Source organism: Mustela erminea, chromosome 13 (assembly GCF_009829155.1).
Source record: "Mustela erminea isolate mMusErm1 chromosome 13, mMusErm1.Pri, whole genome shotgun sequence".
Classification (NCBI taxonomy): Eukaryota; Metazoa; Chordata; class Mammalia; order Carnivora; family Mustelidae; genus Mustela; species Mustela erminea.
This window is the reverse complement of record NC_045626.1, coordinates 92,791,796-92,813,504: the sequence shown is the minus strand read 5'-3', so window position 1 is coordinate 92,813,504 and position 21,709 is coordinate 92,791,796. Positions and strand designations below refer to the sequence as shown.

The 21,709-nt window shown below is 56.0% G+C and overlaps 1 protein-coding gene across 4 annotated transcripts; it reads right to left on the bottom strand.

The window, feature by feature from the left end:
* Nucleotides 1-5,706: 5,706 nt before the first annotated feature.
* Nucleotides 5,707-21,164, bottom strand: ANHX (anomalous homeobox). Of its 4 annotated transcripts, none has more exons than XM_032309265.1 (10): nt 19,630-21,164; nt 18,429-18,698; nt 16,522-16,649; nt 14,446-14,569; nt 13,343-13,559; nt 12,906-13,026; nt 11,645-11,937; nt 8,483-8,618; nt 6,751-6,832; nt 5,707-6,479 (listed from the first exon to the last, which is right to left on the bottom strand). In XM_032309265.1, the coding sequence occupies exons 2-10, from the start codon at nt 18,675-18,677 to the stop codon at nt 6,393-6,395; spliced, it is 1,437 nt and encodes a 478-aa protein (XP_032165156.1). In that variant the 5' UTR covers nt 18,678-18,698; nt 19,630-21,164; the 3' UTR covers nt 5,707-6,392. The 4 variants fall into 4 exon arrangements, with proteins under 4 accessions (XP_032165156.1, XP_032165157.1, XP_032165155.1 ...); XM_032309266.1 differs by having other exon boundaries at nt 20,330-21,164; XM_032309264.1 differs by having other exon boundaries at nt 18,429-21,164.
* Between the last annotated feature and the right edge of the window lie 545 nt (nt 21,165-21,709).

The window sequence follows — 21,709 nt, the reverse complement described above, 5'->3', positions numbered from 1 at the left end:
TTTTAGGGTGCAATGTTCTGGTCCAGTGTGTCAAAGCTCTTGTTTCTTTGTTGACTTTCTGCTTAGATGACCAACCTATGGCAGAGAGTGGAGTTTGGGGGTCTCCTGCTATTAACATATTATTAGCAATATTTACTTTGGTTAACTGTTGGCTTATGTAGTTGGCTGCTCCCACTTGGGGGGCATAGATATATACAACTGTTAGATGTTCTTGTTGGAAAGGCCTTTTAAGAATGATACAGTGTCCTTCTGTATCTCTTACTACAGTCTTTAGCTTAAAATCTAACTTGTCTGATATGAGAATTGCTACCTCAGCTTTCTTTTAAGGTTCATTGACATTAAAAATGGTTTTCTATCCCCTCACTTTCAGTCTGGATGTATCTTTGGTTCAAAATGAGTCTCTTATAGACAGCATAGGGAAGGGTCATGTCTTTTTAACCAATCTGCAACTCTGTGCCATTTCATAGGAGCATTTAGGCCATTCACATTAAGAGTAACTATTGAAAGATACAATTTTGTCATGTTGCCTGTGAAGTCCTTATTTCTATAGACTGTCCTTGTAAATTCCTATTATCATCTTGGGGTCTTTTTCCCTTTATAGAACCCCTCTTAATATTTCTTGCAGGGTTGGCTTGGTTGTCACATATTGTTTCCCCCATCTTTTTTTTTTTAAGATTTTATTTATTTATTTGACAGAGAGATCACAAGTAGGCAGAGAGGCAGGCAGAGAGAGAGGAGGAAGCAGGCTCCCTGCTGAGCAGAGAGCCCGATGCGGGACTTGATCCCAGGACCCTGAGATCATGACCCTAGCCAAAGGCAGCGGCCCAACCCACTGAGCCACCCAGGCGCCCTGTTTCCCCATCTTGTAAGAGCCTTCTCTCTCCATCCATTCTGAATGACAACCTTGCTGGATAAAGTATCCTTGGCTGCACGTTCTTTATCCTGCATATGTCTCACCAGCCCTTTCTGGCCTGCCAGGTCTCTGTAGACAGGTCTGACCTTAATCTGATGTTTCTCCCTCTTAACATAACAAATATCTTCCCCCTCACCACTTTTAAGATCATTTCCTTGATTCTAAGATTTGCCAATTGTACTATTATATATCATGGCATCAGTCTGTTCTCATTGATCTTGGGAAGGGTCATCTTTACCTCTTGGACATGAATACTTGTTTCCTTCCCCAAATTAGGGAAGTCCTCAGATATGATTTGCTCAAATATATATATCTCCACCCCAAAGATCCCAATAATTCTGATATTGGAATGTTTCATTGAGTCATTAATCTATTTGATCCACTGGACTTTAATCTTTTTCCCATGTCCTCAGTTTCCTTCTTTTCTATCATCTTCTCTTCTAGCTCACCAATTCATTCTTCTGCCTCATTTTCCCCGGCAGTCAGAGTATCCAGTTTAGACTGCATTTCATTCATACCATTTTTAAGTTTGGCCCAATTACACCTCATTTCTGTCCTTAAAGATTCTACACTGTCAATATTTTTCTCAAGCCTAGATATTACCTTCATAATTGTTACTCTGAAGTAAATTTCTGACATCCTGGTTATATCCATATCCATTAGTTCTGTGACAGAGGCCCCAGTCTCTGATTCTTTTCTTTGTTGGGGGCTCCTCCTTTTAGTCATTCTGTTGAGGGGTGGCTGAGGGAATGTACGGAGTCCTAAGTATTGACCACAACCCAAGGAAGATGCACCTGTTTTCTAGGCACCTTGGCATTGTCAGCCTCTTGTTCTTCCAGCCTGTCTTCTGGGGGAGGGGCCTGCCATGCTGTTAGTCCACTGTTAACTCCGGTTTAGGAAGAGTTGCCCTACCCCCCGGGGGGGGTGCTCAGTGAACATCTATTTTCTGGGGCTTTTGTTCTCTGGCGGCTTTCCCTAGAAGCTTTCCACATCTCTGAGAGTCAGACAAGTGACCACATACAAACCTCTGTCTCAAAGCAGAGAGATTGCAGTCTGCTCTTCACTGAGCTCTCCAGGCCACACTCTCTTCGCTTCCGTGCTAAAAACCGCAGCATTCTGGGTTGTGCACCCCACAACAGCTCCCCCAGCTGTCACTCCCAGGGCTGGGCATGTCTCTGTCCTTTGTGCTTCTAAAGCTGCAAACCGCCCCCAGTTCATAAGTGCGCACCCATAGCTCCTGGTTTCTGTTTGGGGGCTGCCCTGAAGTTTTTTCCCTGCCGCTACTGGTCTGCAAGTCTGTGCCCAGTTCCCAGGCAGGAGGCTTTTGTTACCTCAGCTTCCTGGCACAAGTTCACAGAGGATCCCTTCCCCTTCTGTTTATCTTCCATTATTTGCCTGCAGAATCACAGCTCCCCGCTTCATACCTCAGGACCAACTGCCAGAGATATTCTGTTTGTAGAGCTCCAGACATATTTTCTTACATCTCGGGTTGATTTCGTGGGTTCAGAATGGTCTGGCAGATCCAGCTCAATTCAGGGGACCAGTTGAAATAGGGTCCCCTACTCCTCCACCATCTTTTTTCCCCTCCCATATGTAGAAATCCTAATCATATCCCCAACATCCCTGAATGAGACCTGATATGAAAATACAGTCTTCAGAGATGATCAAGTCAAGATGTGGCTCAGTTGATTAGCAACTGCCTTGGACTTGGGTCATAATCTTGGAGTCCTGGGATCAAGTCCCACATTGGGCTCCACGCTCAGCAGGGAATCTGCTTCTCCCTCTTACTTCTCCTCTCTCTCTCTCTCTTTCAAATGAATACATAAAATCTTTTTTTTTAATAAAATCTTTAAAAAAAAAAGAAAGAAAGAGAAAGAATTAGAAGAAGAAGAAGACTGGTGCTCTGCAGTCCCAAATCAAGGAAGTACTGGAACCTGGAGAAAGCTCCCCTTGAGCCTTCACGACAATGACATTGCCCACATCGCACCTCCAAATCTGTTATTCTGAGCCACATAGCTTGGCCTGAGAGATCAATACAGGCACCCTCTGCCCTCTCCATCAGTCTCCACACCATGGACAGTGGAGGTGAAGGCAGGACCCTTCATACACTGGGGCCATAGCTGGGTGATCATTTCTGGGCCTGATTGTGCAGGAGATCTGGCCACAGCTCTCAACCTCCTGGGACCCACACAACTATGTAGACAAGGAGAGGCGGAGAAGTCGGTCTGCCTGGAGCTGGTCACTGGACGTCCCCCTATTACTGGAGCCCGGAAAGCCTCTCTGACTTCTCCTCTGGGCCCCTCTGAGAACTATCAGCCATTTGAAATGGCCACCATACCCTTTTTCATCTCAGGAGGGCAAGTGCCTCAGCAAGACACAAAAGGAGGACCCTCGACCTGGGCACAGCACCTCACCTATATCCACTGGACCCAGGCTAGTCCCTTAAGGGGGTGAGGGCAGAATAGTCTTTAGAGCCAACATTCTTCTTCTCAAAGGAGCCTGGGATCAAGACAGCAGAAAGGGAAGTGGTGGACCTCAGAGTGGCAGTTGGGTGGCAGGACACTGAGAGGAGTGGCCACTCCCACAGGTGCTGGGCATGCGGGAAGGGGCGAGGCCTCCAGCCTCACAGGACATCTGACCTCTGCATAGGAGGCCCTCCAAAGGCGCTCGGGTCTCAGTTAACAGCGAGCTCCAGAGACTTCAGTCCATTTGCCACAAAATGGAGACAATCCAGCTGGCTGAGTCTGTGCTCTGGAACTTTCAGGATCAAGTCAGGTGTCTGTAAAAGGTAGGGGGAGGAAGCTACCCAGGAGGTGCTCGCACAGCCTGTTCAGGAGGCTCTTGCCTCACACATAGGTACCTCCCTGTGGCTCCAGAAAGGCTAAGACTGGGATGGGTCCAGAGCTCTGCACATTCCCATGGAAGGCCAAAGGGCCTTCACAATCCAGGGTTAATCCCTAACCCTCTCTAAAGTTAATCCCTAGAGAGGGTTCATCTCTAACCCCTCTAACTCTGCAGATATTTGATGCAGACTGCGAATGACTGAGGGTAGGATGAATTTGGGCTGTGCTTCCCATGGTGACAGGTAACGTATAATGAGTTAAATACCCCAATGATTAAAACAAATCACCACTTGGCTGACGGGCCCATAAGGCTGAAGAGTGAATCTTCACAGGCATTGACTTTGTGACAGTACATGAGGGAAGCTGGTGCCATTCTGATGCCAGAACTAGCTTAGTAATGTGCTCAAGGATTATGAAAATGGAAGCACACCAGAGAAATCCATAAGTCAATGGAAAGCTTGATAAGAAGAGCATGTTTGCACAGCTGCAAAGCACGACCTCCCAAAATATACAAGCAGAGTAACTACAGTGGAGAGGGTTGGAAGGAAACACCCTAATGAAGGGATCAAATGAGCACCAACAACAATGGGACAACCAAAATCATGTGCCATCTGTAGGACACGGTAAGTGCCTCGTGTCACTTCTGCGACAGTCCATCCAAAAAGGAATTTTCCAAATTACGTGAAAATGCCCGACATGGCCATTCTGGGGGACATTCTACAGAGTAACTGGCTTAAACTCTTCCAAAGTGTCAGGGTCATTCAAGTCCACTGCTGTGGCCTGAATGGCAGTGAAACAGTCAAGGGCACTCAGCATGGGCTACGTGATGTGATTGGTTTGTCACTTAGGGTGTTGCTGGGACAACTGACTTCCATGGGGTCTGGACGAAGGCAGTGGAGGACCAGCACGGACTTCCCGACCGATGACCGCACTAGAGGAATGCAGAATTCCTTATCGAAAGGAAACACACAAACGGAGTACAGGCATCAGCTCAGTAATTTGTGCTCTATTTGAAACTTTTTGTAAGTTTGTGACTATTTCAGAATAAAGAACTATTTGACAACTAAAAGATTCCTGATTCTACGGAACAGGATGAGAGTGAGTGTCCCTGAAAGGAAGTACGTGTTACTGCTGGTGCCTGGGCAGCACCAATGTGGCGATGAGGGAGGATGTGGAGGGTCCGGGGTCTGCAGAGTAAAGGTGAGGGGAGACAAGTAGAGCTGAGAGCCGGGGGCTGTGGCTGGGGGGCACAGGCCTCTCGACTCAGCTGCACCCCCTTCAGGAAGCTCTCAGTCTCTCGTCATCCAGGCCCCACACGTCCTGGGCTCTCAGCCAGCCCTCGCTTCACACCACCCTCTCAGCAACCACCCATGACTGCCGGCTTATTCCTGTCCGTGCTGGGAGCCACCTGTGAGCACAAAATGGCCTTTGCTCCCTGATGTATCAGAGGAACTGCTCAGCACACAACTTCCAACTGATACAATGGGTGAGGCAAGGACAAGGGCTTATTCCTGCCAGTGACAGTCCTGAGTGTCAAAGTCACCCCTGTACAAAGTCATCTGCATCAGGAGTCACATCACACTCGGCCCCTGGGGCCCTGCGTGCTTGGACATGGTGGCATCTAGCACCAGGGCAATTCCTTTTCCCACAACAAAACAGTCAGGTGAAGGCCAGAGGGCAGAGATGCCCACTGTGGTGTTGCTTATAAACCAGACATATTAGAAACAATCAAATCGGGACTCCTGGGTGGCTCAGCTGGTTAAGCAGCTGCCTTCAGCTCAGGTCATCATCCCAGCGTCATGGGATCGAGTCCCACATCGGGCTCCTTGCTCCGCAGAGCCTGCTTCTCCCTCTGACTCTGCCTGCCACTCTGTCTGCCTGTGCTCGCTCTCGCTCGCTCTCTGACAAATAAATAAAATCTTTAAATAAAAAAAAAAAGAAAAACAAATCAATAGGGTACTGGTCCATCACTCAATGCACACGCAGGCCACAGAATGCCAGCCAGGGACAAAAAGGCAAAGGACTGACAGGGACAAGTGTCCAAGATGTAGTCAGGTCAGTAAAAGGGGAGAGCTCAGAACATTGAACTGCAATTTAATTGAATAGAACATCTGTTTTACAAACACAGTGAACTCCAACTTGCAGGGAAAAGGCACCCTGGCCCACCCTGCCTGTGCCGTCCCAACCACATCACCCCCAAGACACAGAAGTGTCACAGCACTGCCCACGCCCCACTCACCAACCTAACTGGGTGAAGCTCGGCCTTGTCATAGGGCAGGGAGGGCAGACAGCAGTGCAACATTTTCCTTTGTCTCCAGAAAGGCCTTCCCTGCCCGTAACCTACAAGCCCAGGAGCTCGAATCCACAATCGCCCACTGCCTGAGTGAAACAGACCCCTTGGACTTCTGGGCTCAAGAGCGTTTCTCAAATGCCTCCTCTGATACAGCAAGCAGCCAACCAAACTATGCAAACACGGCAGGGGGCTACGCAGCCTCAGTGCTTCTCACTGGAACCCCCCAAAGGAACCCTGGGGCCTCTCTTCAGTCGGAATAAAGCTCTATGTAACATGTGTTGAAAGGCTCGATGTCCACGCCTGCTCCCCTGGGGGCACTGGCTGGATACCCCAAAGGGACATCTCAACCCAGGCTGCCCCCTGAAAGCTCAAGAAGCATTCTGGCTCCCCAGAAGGCATCACTGGAGGCCTGGCCATCGGGCCACTGCACCTGGAAAGCCAACACAGCATTACACACGGAAGCACCTTCTGCCTGGCTCCACATTCCCACCTGCCACCCCTTACTCCGGGACACCCCATCTCTGGACTCAGTAAGAAACACGAGCCCGCAGCACCCACCTCCCGGGCCCCATTCAACTGTCGTCCAGCCTTGAAGAACCCCTTCCCTTGTGACATGTGCCTGGTTTACTCACTCCAAAGGTATGACCTGAGGATCCAAAAGTTAAGAGGGACACGCAGAGTCCCTGGTGGTAGGGTCTCACCTGGCTAGAGGGCACGGGCTGGCTCAGGTCCACAGCAGAAACAGGGCTGGAGAAGGAAGGGCCCGGTGCCAACTCCAGCGGACTGGAAAAGAGACATCAGGATAAGCTCCATATGGAGGCGCACCAGGTCATGGTCCACCCTGCGAGCAACATGACCTGACAGCGCTCTGCATATAAGCAGCCCTTCCGGGGGTAAGACACACTTTAAGAAGTGTCCTCCCACAGGGCCCTCAGGTGCTAGAGGGACCTGTGTGACACCCCAGGCAGGTGGCTTGGGTGAGGCAGAGAGCACTTGAGGAGGCTCACAGAGATGGACCAACAAACAGAAACCTGAAGGAAGAGGTCAAGGGGCAGCCCTGAGGAGCCATCAGAATCCAATCGGGGGAGCAGCAGGGACAGCAGGGGAGCTAACAGGTGTAGCCACTCAGGACAACAGCAGCCTGGCAGTTCCCTAAAAAGACAAACACGCACCGACAGCCATTCCACTCCTAGGCGTGTACACAACCCAGAGACCTGAAGGCACACAGGCAGACCCACGCGCATCCAGGAGTGCTCACAGCAACCCCAAACTGGGAACCCAGAGATGGCTACCAAGAGGCGATGGATCCAAACACCACGGTCCATCCGCATCAAGGGACAGAGCTCACAAAGATGAATGGACCAATACACAGAGCCACAGGGTAAAATCCCCAAACACTCAAGCAGAGTCAGAGAAGCTAGACCCTCTCTCCCCTCCTCAAAGTTTAACGCTCCTGCATTCCATTCACATGGGACTTTTAAAAATGCAGCTAGAGAAAGCAGATCCATGGTCCTGCAGGCGGCAGCAGGAGGGGCTGATCCTCACGGCTCAGCACGCGGTCGATACAGAAGTCACACTCAGAAAACCAGCATCTGTATCGCCTAACGCGGTGCTTTACTGGAGGCTAACAACACCCAACGAATCTACTGTTAAAGAATGACTCAAGGTCATCACATTGGAGCAAGGATGGGCTGGGCCATCAGAGGGCAAGGGTGAGCGGCCGTGAGGGGACCGGACAGTGGTTTTCTCCATCCAGGTGCCTGGACATGAACAGAAAAGTGAGTCCATCTGCAAAGTCTGTACTGTCTCACGCTCTGGCTGCTTCAGCAAGCAGAACCTGTGACCTGACCGACCACTCTCTTCTCTCTCACACGCTGCCCTGTGGTTCTGCTCGTGCTGGGCACCTGGCCTTCAGCTCCCAGACTGGGGAGCCTAGTCCTGGCAACCCCTACTGCAGCTTCCCGTCCGACAGACGACCCTGACTTCTCACGCTCCTCTAATCCCTCTCCTCCGCCCCCCGATTCTCCCGGCCTGTCGCCCCGGCCCCCGCAGCCAGCGCCTGAAGCACCGAGGCTACTCCCAACTCGCGCACACCTTTCACACTACAGTTTGGAATATAAAATCAGGATCTTGATGCTGCTTAAAAACTCAACCTCCACCTGGTGAAAACAAAATGCCAAAAAGCAGCTTCTGGGATCCAGGGTGATCTTGGGGAAGAGGTAAAGTGGAAGCATGGACCCCAACACCAACACCTGTGTCTGTTCTGCAATTTCTGGGTGTTCTCCTGTCTCAGGGAAAAGCCACCCTCTTCAGGTAGACGCAGGGTGGGGATGATGTTGTATTTTCCAGAAACCCGTAAGGAAAGGACTCAATCTGCACATCTGCCAAGTCTATAAACCTGGAACACCCCACCCGTGGCTCTGTGTGGCTCACCTCTGGGCTAGGAGGAATTCAGGAGGCTGTGTCACCAGGAAGCCACCCGCCTGCTGTTCTGCCTGGCCGCCGCTGGTGCCTGCACCTTCCTCCAGGTACATGCTCGGGGGGTTGCCAGCAGGTGGGTCAGCGAATCCTACACAGAAGCAAATTCCACACCCAGTGCTGGGAGGACAGAACACAGCCCCCGAGCACCAAGACCGAGACTTCCACAGAGAGAAGCAGCGTCCAGCCTGGCCGGCCCCAAGCCTCAACCTCCCTTACTGAGGAAGAGTCACAGCTATTCATCTCAGCGGCCTTTTTAGGCTTCCAGAAACAAAAGCAAAGTCCAGTTTTGCGGACTTCAAATTTTGCTTCATCTACCCAGACTTCAGGCCTCCAGTGCCATTGCTGCCGCGTGAGAACTTCTCGGTCTGCCTCGTGCTGGCTCTTCAGAGGCTGAGCCACAACCACTGCCACCTTCCATCTCGTGCTGCACCACGAGTTCACGGAAACGCAACGTGGCACTACCTCACCCTGCTCCTCCTTCTACAGAAAACGCTGCAGAGGATGTCCCCGTATGTCTCTCGCTCTTATACAGAAGCCGTGGCAGATCAGATCAGTTCTGGGCCAGCAGACACTTCAGAGCGAGGGAAGGTAAGAAATCTACCGGGTGGTCAGCCCAGCGTCAGACTCTCTGACCTCAGACAAAACAACAGGCCAGCTGGGCTGGGCATGCACTGTCCCCCCTCCGCCCCCCACTGTCTGCCAGAGTGACCACCTAACTTGCCAGCCTGCAGCCCAACCTCAGACCAAAGGAACCTTCCTGACCATTCATTGTGTGATTCCACCCCCACTTTCTGCTGCTTCTTCTTTTCTACAGAACTCTAGAAATACCCGGAGGTATGTTAAATACAATTGAAGGACTAATTTGAGCATTGCTGGTTCAGATTAAAAGATCACTAAATTACATCTTCTTCCTCCAAAAGGAAGACAAGAAGCCAAAGTCCAGAACAAAAGGATCATAAGGAGACCCAGGACACAAGTACCATCCTTTGCTGGTAGGGCACCTGAACGCAAGGTGGGACTGAGATCAGGTCCTGAGAACCTTCAAGTGGGAGGGAGGGTAAGGAAAGTTAGGGAAAGGGAAAGCAGGGTAACACCCCGGTGCTCAGGCGGTCAGTTGGCAGGGAGGCTCACCAATTCATACAGAACGTCACCTCTCACCTGTGCTGGACGTGGTGTCAACACCAGCTCCCCTCGCCCCCATGTGAATACAGCCAGTGACCACCCCACTCCGGCCTTGGCGGTAAATATGGGATGGGCAAGCGTAGGTCTCCCGCAGTGGAAGACGTGGACAAATGAAGGGCCGATATGATCAGACTGAAAAGCTGCCTCCAGAGCAGTAAGTCTCCAGGGCTCTTCCTCTTTCCTGCCCCTCACCTTTCTCTGCTCAAGGAAGGGCCAGAATCCACAGCCCCAATATTCCCGCCTTCAGACAACAAAGCATAATTTTGAAAGTTTTTATTTTGAATACTCAAGGGAAAAAAAAGATACTGCACCTATAAAAAGTAACACAACCTCTGACTAAAGGAAAATTCAAATAAAAAAAGAGCCTGGGGGCACCTGGGTGGCTCAGTGGGTTAAGCCGCTGCCTTCAGCTCAGGTCATGATCTCAGGGTCCTGGGATCGAGCCCCGCATCGGGCTCTCTGCTCAGCAGGGAGCCTGCTTCCCTCTCTCTCTCTCTCTCTCTCTCTCTCTCTCTGTCTGTCTCTCTGCCTGCCTCTCTGCCTACTTGTGATCTCTCTATGTCAAATAAATAAATAAAATCTTAAAAAAAAAAAAGAGCCTGGAATTCTCCTAAAGTATAACTATCAAATTAGGACTTTTGAAAGACAGACTCTAACACCCCCAAAGCATATACAATGAAAAAGAAAAGAAACGTAAGAAAAAGGTAAGCACCTAGGGAGACTGGCCCAGGATTTCCAAAATCCCCGTAAGATTTGTGCTCTAAAGAGAATGAAGAACATGGAGGAGGAAAACCATCAAGGAATATTATCCAAGAAACACCCAAACCTTAGAGGATACATTGTCACCTGTTCTTTAAATCGAAAGGCTTAACAGGAAAGTGAATTAAAGAGACTCACACCGCACACGATCACTATGAAATTTTAGAACACCCAGACTTAAAGCAAGCAAACAAACAAAAATTCCAAGAAAGGAACAATATGTGATCTGCAAAGACGCCAGAAGATGACACGAACATCAGATGCTATAATGACATGACTGTGTCTGCAGATACCTACGGGAGGGTATTTAAACTCAAAATTCTGTCCCTGCCAGTTTATTCATCAAATGTGAGGGCAGGTTAAGGATAATTTCACAGCACGTAAGAAATCAGAAAATTCATCTCACAAGCCCCCTTTCTTGCACAGTGAAGATGTTCCCAAACATAACAAGGAAGTCAGTGAAGACAGGACAAGACCTGCAACTCAGGAAACACTAACCCAAACCCGGGAGGCAATGAAAGGAGCATTCTTGGGCCGGTGACTCCGCCCAGGTCTAGGAAACATCACTTGGGCGGAAAGGGAAAGGAGGCCTCCCAGCCACGGTCTTCGGAGGAGACACTCGGAAAAATGGGAGAAGTTACAGGTGTGACAAAAACAGGGAATCTAAAAAAAAGGAAGACAATTAGAAACCCCAAGAAAGTAAAGATATAAACACAGAAGACTAAGAAATTTAGGTGATGGGTAAACTGACGGTGCCAACGGCCTCCACATAAGGTGAAGTGTCACAAGATGCTTCTGAACATGGTAGACAAACACGTCTCTAAATCCACACTCTACAGGCTGCAGTTATAGCTAAACAGTAAGTTTCAAGTTGATAAGTTTCATGTTAGAAAGGAGGGAAATGATACTTAGATCATGAGATGGGGTGACCTGTCCTCTGTTGCAGCACGTGGTGACAGGCAAGTCGGGTGGACTGCAATGGGAGTGCAGGGTGGCAGCTGTCTCATTTCGTTTTAACCCTTTCCTCACCAGCCTACTTTTAGTCGTATGCACATTTTACTTTGCAACTAGAAAAGCAGGAGAGTGCTGCCCCTTCCCACACCCCCTCAAATGAGACCTGACTAGCTGTGGCATCTTGTGCAGAAGAGCACGGTCTGTCTGGAATGGACCCACCTGTGGAACTGGGCTCACCGAGGGCAGTGATGGACACAGCCACAGTGGCATCAGCGGGGCGCATCGTGAGGTCCAGCCCATGCCCATGGACCAGCTGCCCAGTCTGGAAGGAAACTTCCTTGGAGGACGCCAGTGCAAGGGACATCAGCCATGACTCAGGGGCAGCCAGGGAAGAGTCCAGTATGTCACTGCCAGAAGTCAGAGGGCAGAGGCCAGGGCCTGGGCAGATGTGGGGGAGAGTGGCAGGGCTTCGGCCAGGACCCTCCTGGTACATCTCACTGCCCTGCAGAGACCTGGGGAAGACAGCAAACACCGTCCCTTGGAGGGCAGAGACTCCCTCAGGCCAGGGAAGAGAGGCCTGGGAGGAAACTCCAGCCCCATTTGGGAATCCAGGTTCCCAACTCAACTCCGCCACTGATGGTTTTCTGGCCCACCGTGACCCTCATCACACAGCTTTCACTGTTCTACCTGTGGCTGCAAAGGTCCAGAACAGTTAAAAAAAAATACTTTAACTCATTAGCTCTTGACTTAAAAGGGCCTTCAATGAAGCACTGTTCCATAATCCCAAACACAGGAAATGATGAGCAAGACCCTAGCAGCGAGATGAATGACAATGGCTGATCTTCCAGGAACATCAAGCAGCAGCTGGTAATAATTTAAAGACTCCATCTTGCACACTCGGTGTGTCTCAGATGGTGCTCCTGGGCTTCTGTGATCCCCTCCCCTAGCCCTGTCACTTCTGCAACCACCTGCATCCTACCCCGCCCCATGTCACAGACGAGAAACGAACGGCACGGAGAGCTCACAGGAACCTGCCCACGTTCGCACACCTGGGCAGCGCCAGCCTTCACGGGAAGGGCAGACAGGGAGTGTCATGAGAGAATTCAAGAACTATTACCTGTCACGGACTCAACGACACACAAACGCTACAAAATAGAGTAAGAAAGAAACAACAGCTAGGGCCTGGCTTTGGGAAGCCAGCCAGCATGTTTCGTCCCATCTCTGTCTTCCCCCTTCCCCAACACATTCATGGAGTCAGGCTACGAGCCAGGCTCCAAGGAGCAAGTGGGGGTCCCTGACATGGGCTCCTTACCAGCGGCTTCCCCACCCCGGACTCACAGGGGTCTCTGCTCTCGGCAATCACTGACGTGGTCCCACTGTCAGCCCCGACATCCGCATGTGTGCTCCAGGCCCGGTCACCCACTCGGGACGGGGGAAGTCAAGACGGAGGTGGTCCCACGGGCCGTGGGGACCGCAGTACCTGGGAGGCAATGGCTTCGGCAGCGTCTCATCTCCAGGGAAGTCTGGGGCCAGAGCCAGCGACTCCCATGGGCCTTGAGTGGTCTCCGTGGACTGTGCGGGCCCATCTTCCTCCGGTCCTGCTGAGGGTCAGTCGGGCGGTGGGACGGCCTGCGGGAGCCGGCGTCCCAGCCTCCTTCCCAGCGGTTAGGAGCAGCGCTGCCGGCGGACGCCCGGCCCCGGACGCGGGGACCGCTACGCGCTGCAGCCTCGCGCAGCCCCTGCGCGCCCTCCCGACCCGGCTCCGGGGTCTCCTCCCACAAGAGGACGTCCGACCCCCGGCTCCGGGGTCTAGGGGCCGACCGGGCGCGGAGGGCCCGTCCCCGGAACGGAGCGGCGCTCACGAGGCCTCGCTAGGAAAGCGTGCCGGGCAGAGCGAGCGGCGCGGGAGCCTCTCACCTGGCCACCGAGGCCGGGCCGCGCCGCCGGGGCCAGGGCGGGGCTGGCCCGGGGGCTGCGGGCGCTCCGGAGCCGCCTCCCTCACACGGAGGTCCACCGCCGCGTCCTCCGGGGCCGGCGCACGACGCTGGAGAAGGGCCCGTCTGCGCCGCCGGTAGTTGGCGAACCAGTTGTACACCTGCTCCGCGCTCAGGCTCATCTCCGCCGCCAGGTCCTCCTGCCGCGGACCGCACGGCCTCGAGCGCCGCCCCGGGCCAGGGCGACCCGAAGCGCCCGCCCCCGCCCCCCGCCCGGCGCGGCCTCCGACGCGGGACGCCCTGCACCCCGGCCTCGCTCGTTCGCGGAGCCGCAGCCGGACGAACCCGGACACGGGAGGGCCCGAGCGGCGCCACGGCCCGTGCAGGCAGCGGGGGCTGGGACCACGCGGGGAGCCGGCGGCGCCGCAGGCCGTCGGCCGAGGTTGCGCAGGTCCGCGCGCGCCGGAAGCCCGCCCGCAGAGCCCGCGCGGGGATCGCTGGGAGAGCCCTGCCGATTGGACAGGGAGCGCGGTGGGTGGAGCCGGCACGAGGAACCCCGCTGACTGGGCAAGCCCCCACTCGGGAACGCCCCGTCGATTGGATGAGGGCGACAGGTAGGCGGAGCTAACACGGGGAGCCCCGCCGATTGGACAGAGCAGAGAAGCCGGGGAAGAGAACCAGCCCCGACTTCGAAGCAGCCGGAAACGAGCGCGCACGCGCGGCGGCTCGCCGGTGCCTTTAGCTGCGGGGACGCCCGCCGGCCTCAACCGGCACGGAGCTCCGCGAACCCGGCCTCCCCTCCGGGAGCTCCGCGACCGCCGTCGCCTGACCCCCGCACCCCGCGTCGGGCCGGGGGCGGGACGGCACTGACCCTCCACGTGCGCAGGCTGGACGGTCCGGAGCTGCCGGCCAGGGAGCGCCTGTCCGCCGGGGAGCGCCTGTGCCCCGGGGAGGCTCAGCGGGCCCGAAGCCACCGGCGCCCGGCAGAGGGCCCCGCGGAAGGGGCGGGGGGCGGGGGCGCCACAGGGTGGGGGTCGCGAGGTCGGGGGCAGCGAAGGGGAGGGCGGCCGCCGCCTCGGCTCTCACCCTCTCGGCCTTGCTGGGGTTGGTGCTCACGGCGGAGGCGAAGTCGTGCAGCTTCTGGCGAACGTCTCGGGGGAAGTTCCGGCTCTTCGGGCCGTCGGGGCAGAGGGCGGGCGGGGGCGGGTTCCTGATGCGGACGGGGAGGCCGCGGTTACGGGCGCCCCTCCAGCGTGCCCCTCGCGGGCTCGCACCGGGCACCCCCGCGGCCTCTCCTCCGCCGGCTGGGCTCTCTCCGGGCTCGTGCTGCCGAGCCCCCCTCGGAAGGACCGCGGGGCCCCTCACCGGGCGCTCCGGGACCGCTCACTGACCCGCGCGCGGCCCGGAGCTTAGAGAGCGGATGACGGGGAGACGGGTCGGTCGCGCTGCTCTCTCCTGCGTAGACACACGGGTTGTTCCGACAGGACACGAACGGTACCAGCGCGGAACACCCAAGATACCCCCAGGCCAACTAAACAAACCACTGTGGATGTCAGGAAGGCGCCCCACACATGCCACATCCCGAATGGAGCCTGATCCCTCCCTCTCCCCAACTGCCCCCGGGCCCCAGCTCTGTGCATCTCAGTGAGAAACCACCATGTTCCAGCCAGTCGGGCCGAGAGCCCGACTCTCCTTACCGCCTCCAACACATCCAGCTCCTCAGCAGATCCTCCAGAATCTGTCCTGACACGCCAGAGACTCCCGAGAGCCTCCTGCCTCTGCTCCTATGCCAGCCCACCCTGGGGTGACCCCCTCTAGGAGAAACCACCACCCTCAGCCGGCGGACCGACCATCGCTCCAACTCCACGACCGCCCCGTCCTTGGACCTCGGAGGGCTGCCATCCCCACATTCAGGCCCCCTCTGCCAAGGCTTAGAGGAGCCTGTCCGGCACCCTCCACCCCAAAACAAAGCACGAAGGTGGCACAGTCCTCTAGTAGGCACATTCTGTGTCTAGTACTCCCACTCGGAACAATGGAATCTACTTTGTGTCCTCTCTACTGTCCCTTGTCTGCGCCAAGTGTCAGCTCCAGGAGAGCAGGGCTCAGGCTATATCCCCAGCAACTCCGACAGCTCCCAGCAATCAGGGGCCTCTTTACAAACAGTGCACACTGATCCCCAAGTCGTTTACTGAACTGCACTCTGGCAGGCCATCGGCAACTATATGGAGGGAAAGGATCCCATTCCCGAAGACCATAAGACTGATGAACTACTGGGCTTAGGGAACATATCTCACTCTTTGACAGACACCATGGATCCAGAAATAATCCATTGCTTCTTCTGGTTACCAGGCCCCGTGGTGCAAAAATCCCATTACTTGGGCTGCCAGGAACTCAGAGAACATCAGCCCTTCCTGGTCAGGGGGCAACACCCAGGATGAAGAAAGGCTCTATGGTCTCAGTGTCTAGCCTGGAGTCCCAGCTTTGCATCTCTCTCCTGTGACAGCTCGGGCAAGTTCTGACCTTTCTGGGCCTCAGTTTCCTCATCCATAAGTGGTGATGAAGGAATAATAGTAATTAGCAGTTGTAATGTTTCCTTAGTGCTGATAACGGCCATGGTGGTAATTACTATTAATGCGGACCCAGCATCCCTCACGTGCCAGGCAATCTCCTAAGCACCCCATGCATCTTGTCTGACGTGTCCGTCACTCTCATCTTTACCTCTCTTTGAAAGGCCCCGCAGCCCCGAGGGGTGGTGCTGAAGACCCCAGCCCGTGGCACCTGCAGAGCCTGTCTGTGAGAATCAGATGACCAAAGGCCACGGGAGGAGAAGACAAGAGGAAGAGAGTGAGGTCGGGATGTCCACCGGCTGCCTCCTTCCCTGCAGAGCCTTCAGAGCCCTCACAGGAAGGCAGTGGCCCTTCTCACCCTGCTGGCGTAAGTAGGGGTGCACCCCCATGGCCGGCTGAGCAGATGGAGAGGGTAGCTCAGTGCTGGGCACACTGGCTGTCGCAGAGCCTGTTACCTTTTGACGATTACTGCTTCTTGTGACTTTTTCCTGCATTTACCTCCCTGTCTCGGCTTCACCTCAGCCCCTCCGTGGTTTTAGATGAAACACCCCCAGGAGTCCTGGGGAGCACGCACAAACAAAGGCCGGCGGTGTACCTCTTTCTGCAGCGGAACTTCTGCACTGGGGTGAGCGTGGCCACGCCCAGCCGCTTCATGACCAGACGGTAGTGAAGGTCGTTCCAGAGCTGGACCAGCTCCTGGCTGCCTCCGGGCACCTGGCATCCCTGTTGAGAAAAGCCTGCTGAGGCCCGGCTGCCCCCCGGAGCACTGCCCTCCGACCCGACCCAACCTGAGGGAGGAGCTGCTGGCTGAGGGCCCGGGCGAGGTCCCGTCAGCTCCCCCCGCACACACAAAGCAGCTGTCCGCCGCTCCTTACACACGGGGAGCACGAGGCGAGGGGAAGGCAAACGAAGGGCCCGGGGCCACACAACGCGTGAGAGGCAGGGCCACAGTTAGAGGCACCTGGTCAGACGTGAGGGTCCAAGGGCTGACCCCCATCTTGCATGAAAGACCTTCCCCTCCCACCCAGCAGGGCTGCCCCTCGCGTGCTCAGGGAGTGCCTTCTGAGCCGAGAGGAATGAAGTGGCTCTGGTCTGTGCCCCACCAAGCTCACCAATCCAGCATGACCTGTTCACACGACCAGACTCCGGAGCTGGCCAAGGGTGCCCAGTGCTGGCCTCCCCTCGACACAGCCCTGTGGTCGGCGTGTGCTTCCCGCATTTAACCCCAATGTTCTCAGCATCATCTTGGCAAGGGAGGTGCCGACAGTCATTCCACCTTCTCTCCACAGAGCGGTAAAAGCCCATTTTGCGAGGCTGTGACTTCCACTCGGCTGCCAGGAGGCAGCCATCAGCCTAGGGCACAGCGGTCAGGGAAACGTGCCCCTGCAGGACGCGGCCCTGGGCAGGATGCAGCCCTCCTTGGTGTGCCGTCCCCGCCGTCTCTCTCAGGTCTCCCCTACATGTCAGCTCCTCAGAGACGCTGAGGGCCGTCCAGACCGAGTTTACATCCCCGCTCCGGGGGTTTTCCATCACCGACATCATTCACACATTTGACCACCGAGTGCCCCGACAGGGCACCAAAACCCGTGTCTTCCTCGTTTGTTCGCTTTGACCGACGTGAAACACCGAGCCCCGCTGACTCACAGCTGCTACGTAAGCACAACCGAGGGGCGCCTCCCTCATGGGCCGCAGTGCCGGGGAGGCCGACGGAACAAAGACCCGAGGAAGCAGCCGCAGGGGGAACCTGACTCTACGCTGCACGATAAAGGGGGCACGGCCGAGCCAGGGAGGCATTTACAGCAGAAACCAACGAGGAGGAAAGGCAGCAGCCACGGAGGCAGCCGGGCTCCAGCCGCCGGCAGAGGGAGCAGCACGTGCTGAGGTCCTGAGGCCTCGGGATTGTCTGATGAGCACGGAAGCAGCGTGACGACTGCGGAGGAAGCTCAGGGAGAGGCTGACGGGGAGAGGGGGGCGCAGGCAAGCGCAGTCCACGGGCTCGGGGCTCACTGGGGCTCATCGGCACCTGCAAGCTCTCCGGCGGCTACGTGAAGAACAAACCAAGGGGACACGAGGGCACTATGCAGCCTGTGGCGAAGGGCGTGGAAATGGAAAGAACTGGAAAGAACAGAGTATCTCGGGGTGCCAGGATGGCTCCATCGGTGAAGCGGCTCCCTGCTCAGCGGGGAGTCTGCTTCTCCCTCTCCTTCTGCTCCTCCCCCTGCTCATGGGGGGGCCCGCAGCTAAAGGACTGAGGTCCTGGGTCTGTGTGACTGTCTTACCCACTGGGATCCAAGCCAGGACCACCACTCAAAATGGGGCTCACAAACAGACCGTTTGGCCTCCAATTACTATGGTAGTAGAACTCTGCACAGAGTGGACCATCCTGGCTTGGTTTCTAGAATGTCTCTCCCCAGGTTCTTGCCGACCTGTAGGCGCTTCCATTGGGTTGGGGACGGTTGTGGCTACTGTGGCTCTCTGTCCCCGCCCCGAGACGGGTCTTACCTCCAGGACGCGGCAGGCAGCCTGGTGCTGGTCCTGCTGGGCCAGCACTCGGGCACACACGAGGGCCACATCCACGTTGTCCAGGAGGTGCAGGCGGAGGGGACTGTCCAACACGGCGGTGACCAAGGGCTGCACCTGGGCTGGGTCATCCTGGAGGTCCCGGCACAGTCTGCCTGCAAGAGTCACCAGCCCCTCCAAGGGGGGCCCGGTGCCCCCACTCTCCTTCAGCAGCCTCAGGAAGCTCTGCATCCTGTGTCGGGTTCCGGGCCTCTGCAAACAAGACGTCAGCCATGACGATGGCCGGCACTGCCTGTGGGCTGACTACACGCCCATCCACACCTCGGCAAGGCCCCTCTTGCCACAGGCATTTGTAACACGGTGGCAGGAGCGCTCTGAGAAAAGGCATAGGGGCATCGGTGCCTGCTACAGTTTCCTGTTTCGGTCCTCATTTGTGTGCCCGGTGCTGTCACTGCGATGGTTCATCTCATTCCTGTGACCCTTTCGCCTGTGCCGCACCCACAGGGCCCAGCCTGGTCCTCCCATGTCTCCTCTCTGTTTGCCCCAGTCTGTCACAGACAAGGTCATCGAGTCGTGTTTCACTCCTCTGGGCTCCATCAGGCCAGCGACCCTGTGTACTGGGGTCATTAGATTTCCCCCCCATCCAGCCCACAGATGCCTAGGCCTCTCAGAGCAGTGGGGGGGGGGGGGCTGAGCTAAGGGCTTGGCAGACGTGGCTGACATTCCTACAAAGAAGAGCCCCAGGGCCTGCCGGAGCAGGACTAGCACCATCTGCTTTTGACTACTATGATCTTGAAAATAAACAAACATATTTGAAAAACACAAAATTTTAAAGACTGCCTTAATCCCACACTTTCAAAAATACATACAAAAGAATGAACCATTTTGTGGGCCACCCTATGCCTGGTCCATCCACTCTGCACTGCCGCCCACACACATAGGGGTCAGCTATGGCAAGTTGGACCAGAGGGCTTTATGAATTTTTTTTATAAAAATCTGACTATGCATACAGCAGTTTTTACCAAAAGAGAGACTACTTATGCCGTGACTCGTCTGGCCACCACCCCAGGCATATTCCCTAACTCACAGGAATGCGCCCGCAGGGCACGCACGACAGAAGGGGCCAGACCCGCTTCAACACCTGTCCAACCCCGGGCACTCGTCAGCATAGTAACCCGGATACCTTTGGTCACGATTCCTCTTACTTCCACAGACGACTCGCCTAAGCGAGGTTAAAGGCTGGTGCTCCACGGCATTGTGGCTTTAGCAGACGCCGCCCAACTGCTTCCCCCCAGGGGATAAGGATCTGCGCGCGCGGAACCGCAGAGGGCAGGCCTGTGCGCGCTCCCTGGCGGAGGATCTGGCCCAGTTTCTAGTTCTTTCCGCCCTGCACCGCCCCCTGGGTCCTCCTCAGCACCCGGGGCCGCCCAGCAGGGGGAAACGCTCCCATCTATTCCACGGCTTCTGAGCCTTAGCGCCCTTCGCCAGATCCTAACTCCGGGCCCAGCGTTTCTCCCCATCGCGTTGGGCGGGAGGCCCCAGATCCCACGTCCCTCAAGGGAGCCGAGGTTCCAGGGCTTTGGTGGGGAGGAAGGGGAGGGCTCCTGGCAGGACCCCGGCTTCTTCCAGCGCAGCCCGCCCCAACCCCGCAACCTCGGCCCGAGCACTCTAGGGAAGGAGGCCAGGCAGGAGGTTAAGAGCCAGGCTTCCGCGGACGGGACCTTGGAGTTCAAGAACGAAGTGGCCTCTTGGGGGGATACCCAGGACACGGAAGGGCCCCAGCCCCCAGGCAGGGATGGAGGAGACCCGGGGGAGGGTGGCTCTACCGGGCGCCCTGCCCCGGGCACCCCCCGGCCTGGCTTGGCCCAGCCCCGCTCCGGTACCTTTCGGGGTGCGCTGCTCCGCAGCAAAGGCCGAGATTCCTGCCCAGAGGCACCCGCCCTGCTGCTCGCCGTGCCCCACTTCCGCGCTCGCCGCACGTGCTCTGCCCGCAGCTCCCGGGAGGAGGCGGGTCGCAACAAAGTATCGAGGCCGCGGCCAATCGGGCGAGGGCTCCGCCCGGCAACCCGGGCCTCCGGGCCTGCGCCCCGCTGTACCCCTGCGCGGGGGAGGTCTGCCTGATTTTACGCGGGTTCTGGGGAAACGGAGAAGTTCCGGGGGGGTTCGGGGGGATCTGGAGTAACCAGGAGTTTCTGGGGGTTCGGAGGCGCAGTCGAGCCTGGCTCTGCGCATCCTCAGGTGCAAGAAAAAGTGGGGCCAGGGCCTGGGGGGTCGTGGGCTGCAAGAGAGTCTGGCTGGCAGTGGAGGAGACAGCTCCACGACCCTCGTGCCCGCGGGGGGCAGGAGGAAGCTGTGACCTTTGAGTGACCCCACACCACCTGCCCGGGTGCACCACGGAGCCAAGGCCCAGCGGAGCTCAGTTTCTGGGCAGATGACCCCTCCCGTGCTGAGATCCGCACCCCTCCCTGCCCCCGCGGGAGGAGGGCACCTTTCAAATCCAAAAGCCACCCCAAGGAGACAGGATCTGAACAGTGGCCGCCCGCAGGGGGCGCGGGGGCCTGCGGTGCAGATTCCCCTACCCGCCCCCCAGAGCGATCACCTAGGACCGACAGCTCGGGCTGACATCACCCATCCTGACCGCGTTCAACCCAGAGATCTGAGCTAGGACGGCCCCGGGCGGGTCCCAGGTTCTCCCAGACCCGCTAAAAGATGGATGGAAATCACTAGACGGCCCACCTCCGGGCTTGGGCACCGTCTAGCCTCTGCCCAGGTGGTCGTTCTGTCACACAAGTCAGCTTGTGTGAGGGACCAGGACGACTTCGAGTTGGTTCTAACAGACGGTCAAGCTCTTCTGGAAAGGTTCTCTGACGCCACAGCTCATGTGCATGACCTGATGCAGAAGACATGGGCGGAAAGATCAACACTTCAGCGTCGGTGCCAGTGCAAATCTGGAACAAGCCAAGCATCTGGTGAAAGACGCTTCCCGAAGAGGACGGGCTCCCGGGAGGTTGCTGGTCATCATGCTTCGGAAGGACGCTGACCTGCCCGTGACCGGGATACATTGTACAAAGAAAATGGCGTGTAACAAGAGTTTGAGTGATTTGAACCTATTTGAAAAGTACAGATGTAAAATGATATGCGCCACATTGTTAAACCCTGGTTGAACATAGGGGATAGAATTACTTTACTTCATTGATTTTCTTGGGCATTTTAATTTTGTTTTTTGCCTACCCATGTCTTTACTACTTTTTATAAAAATAGGA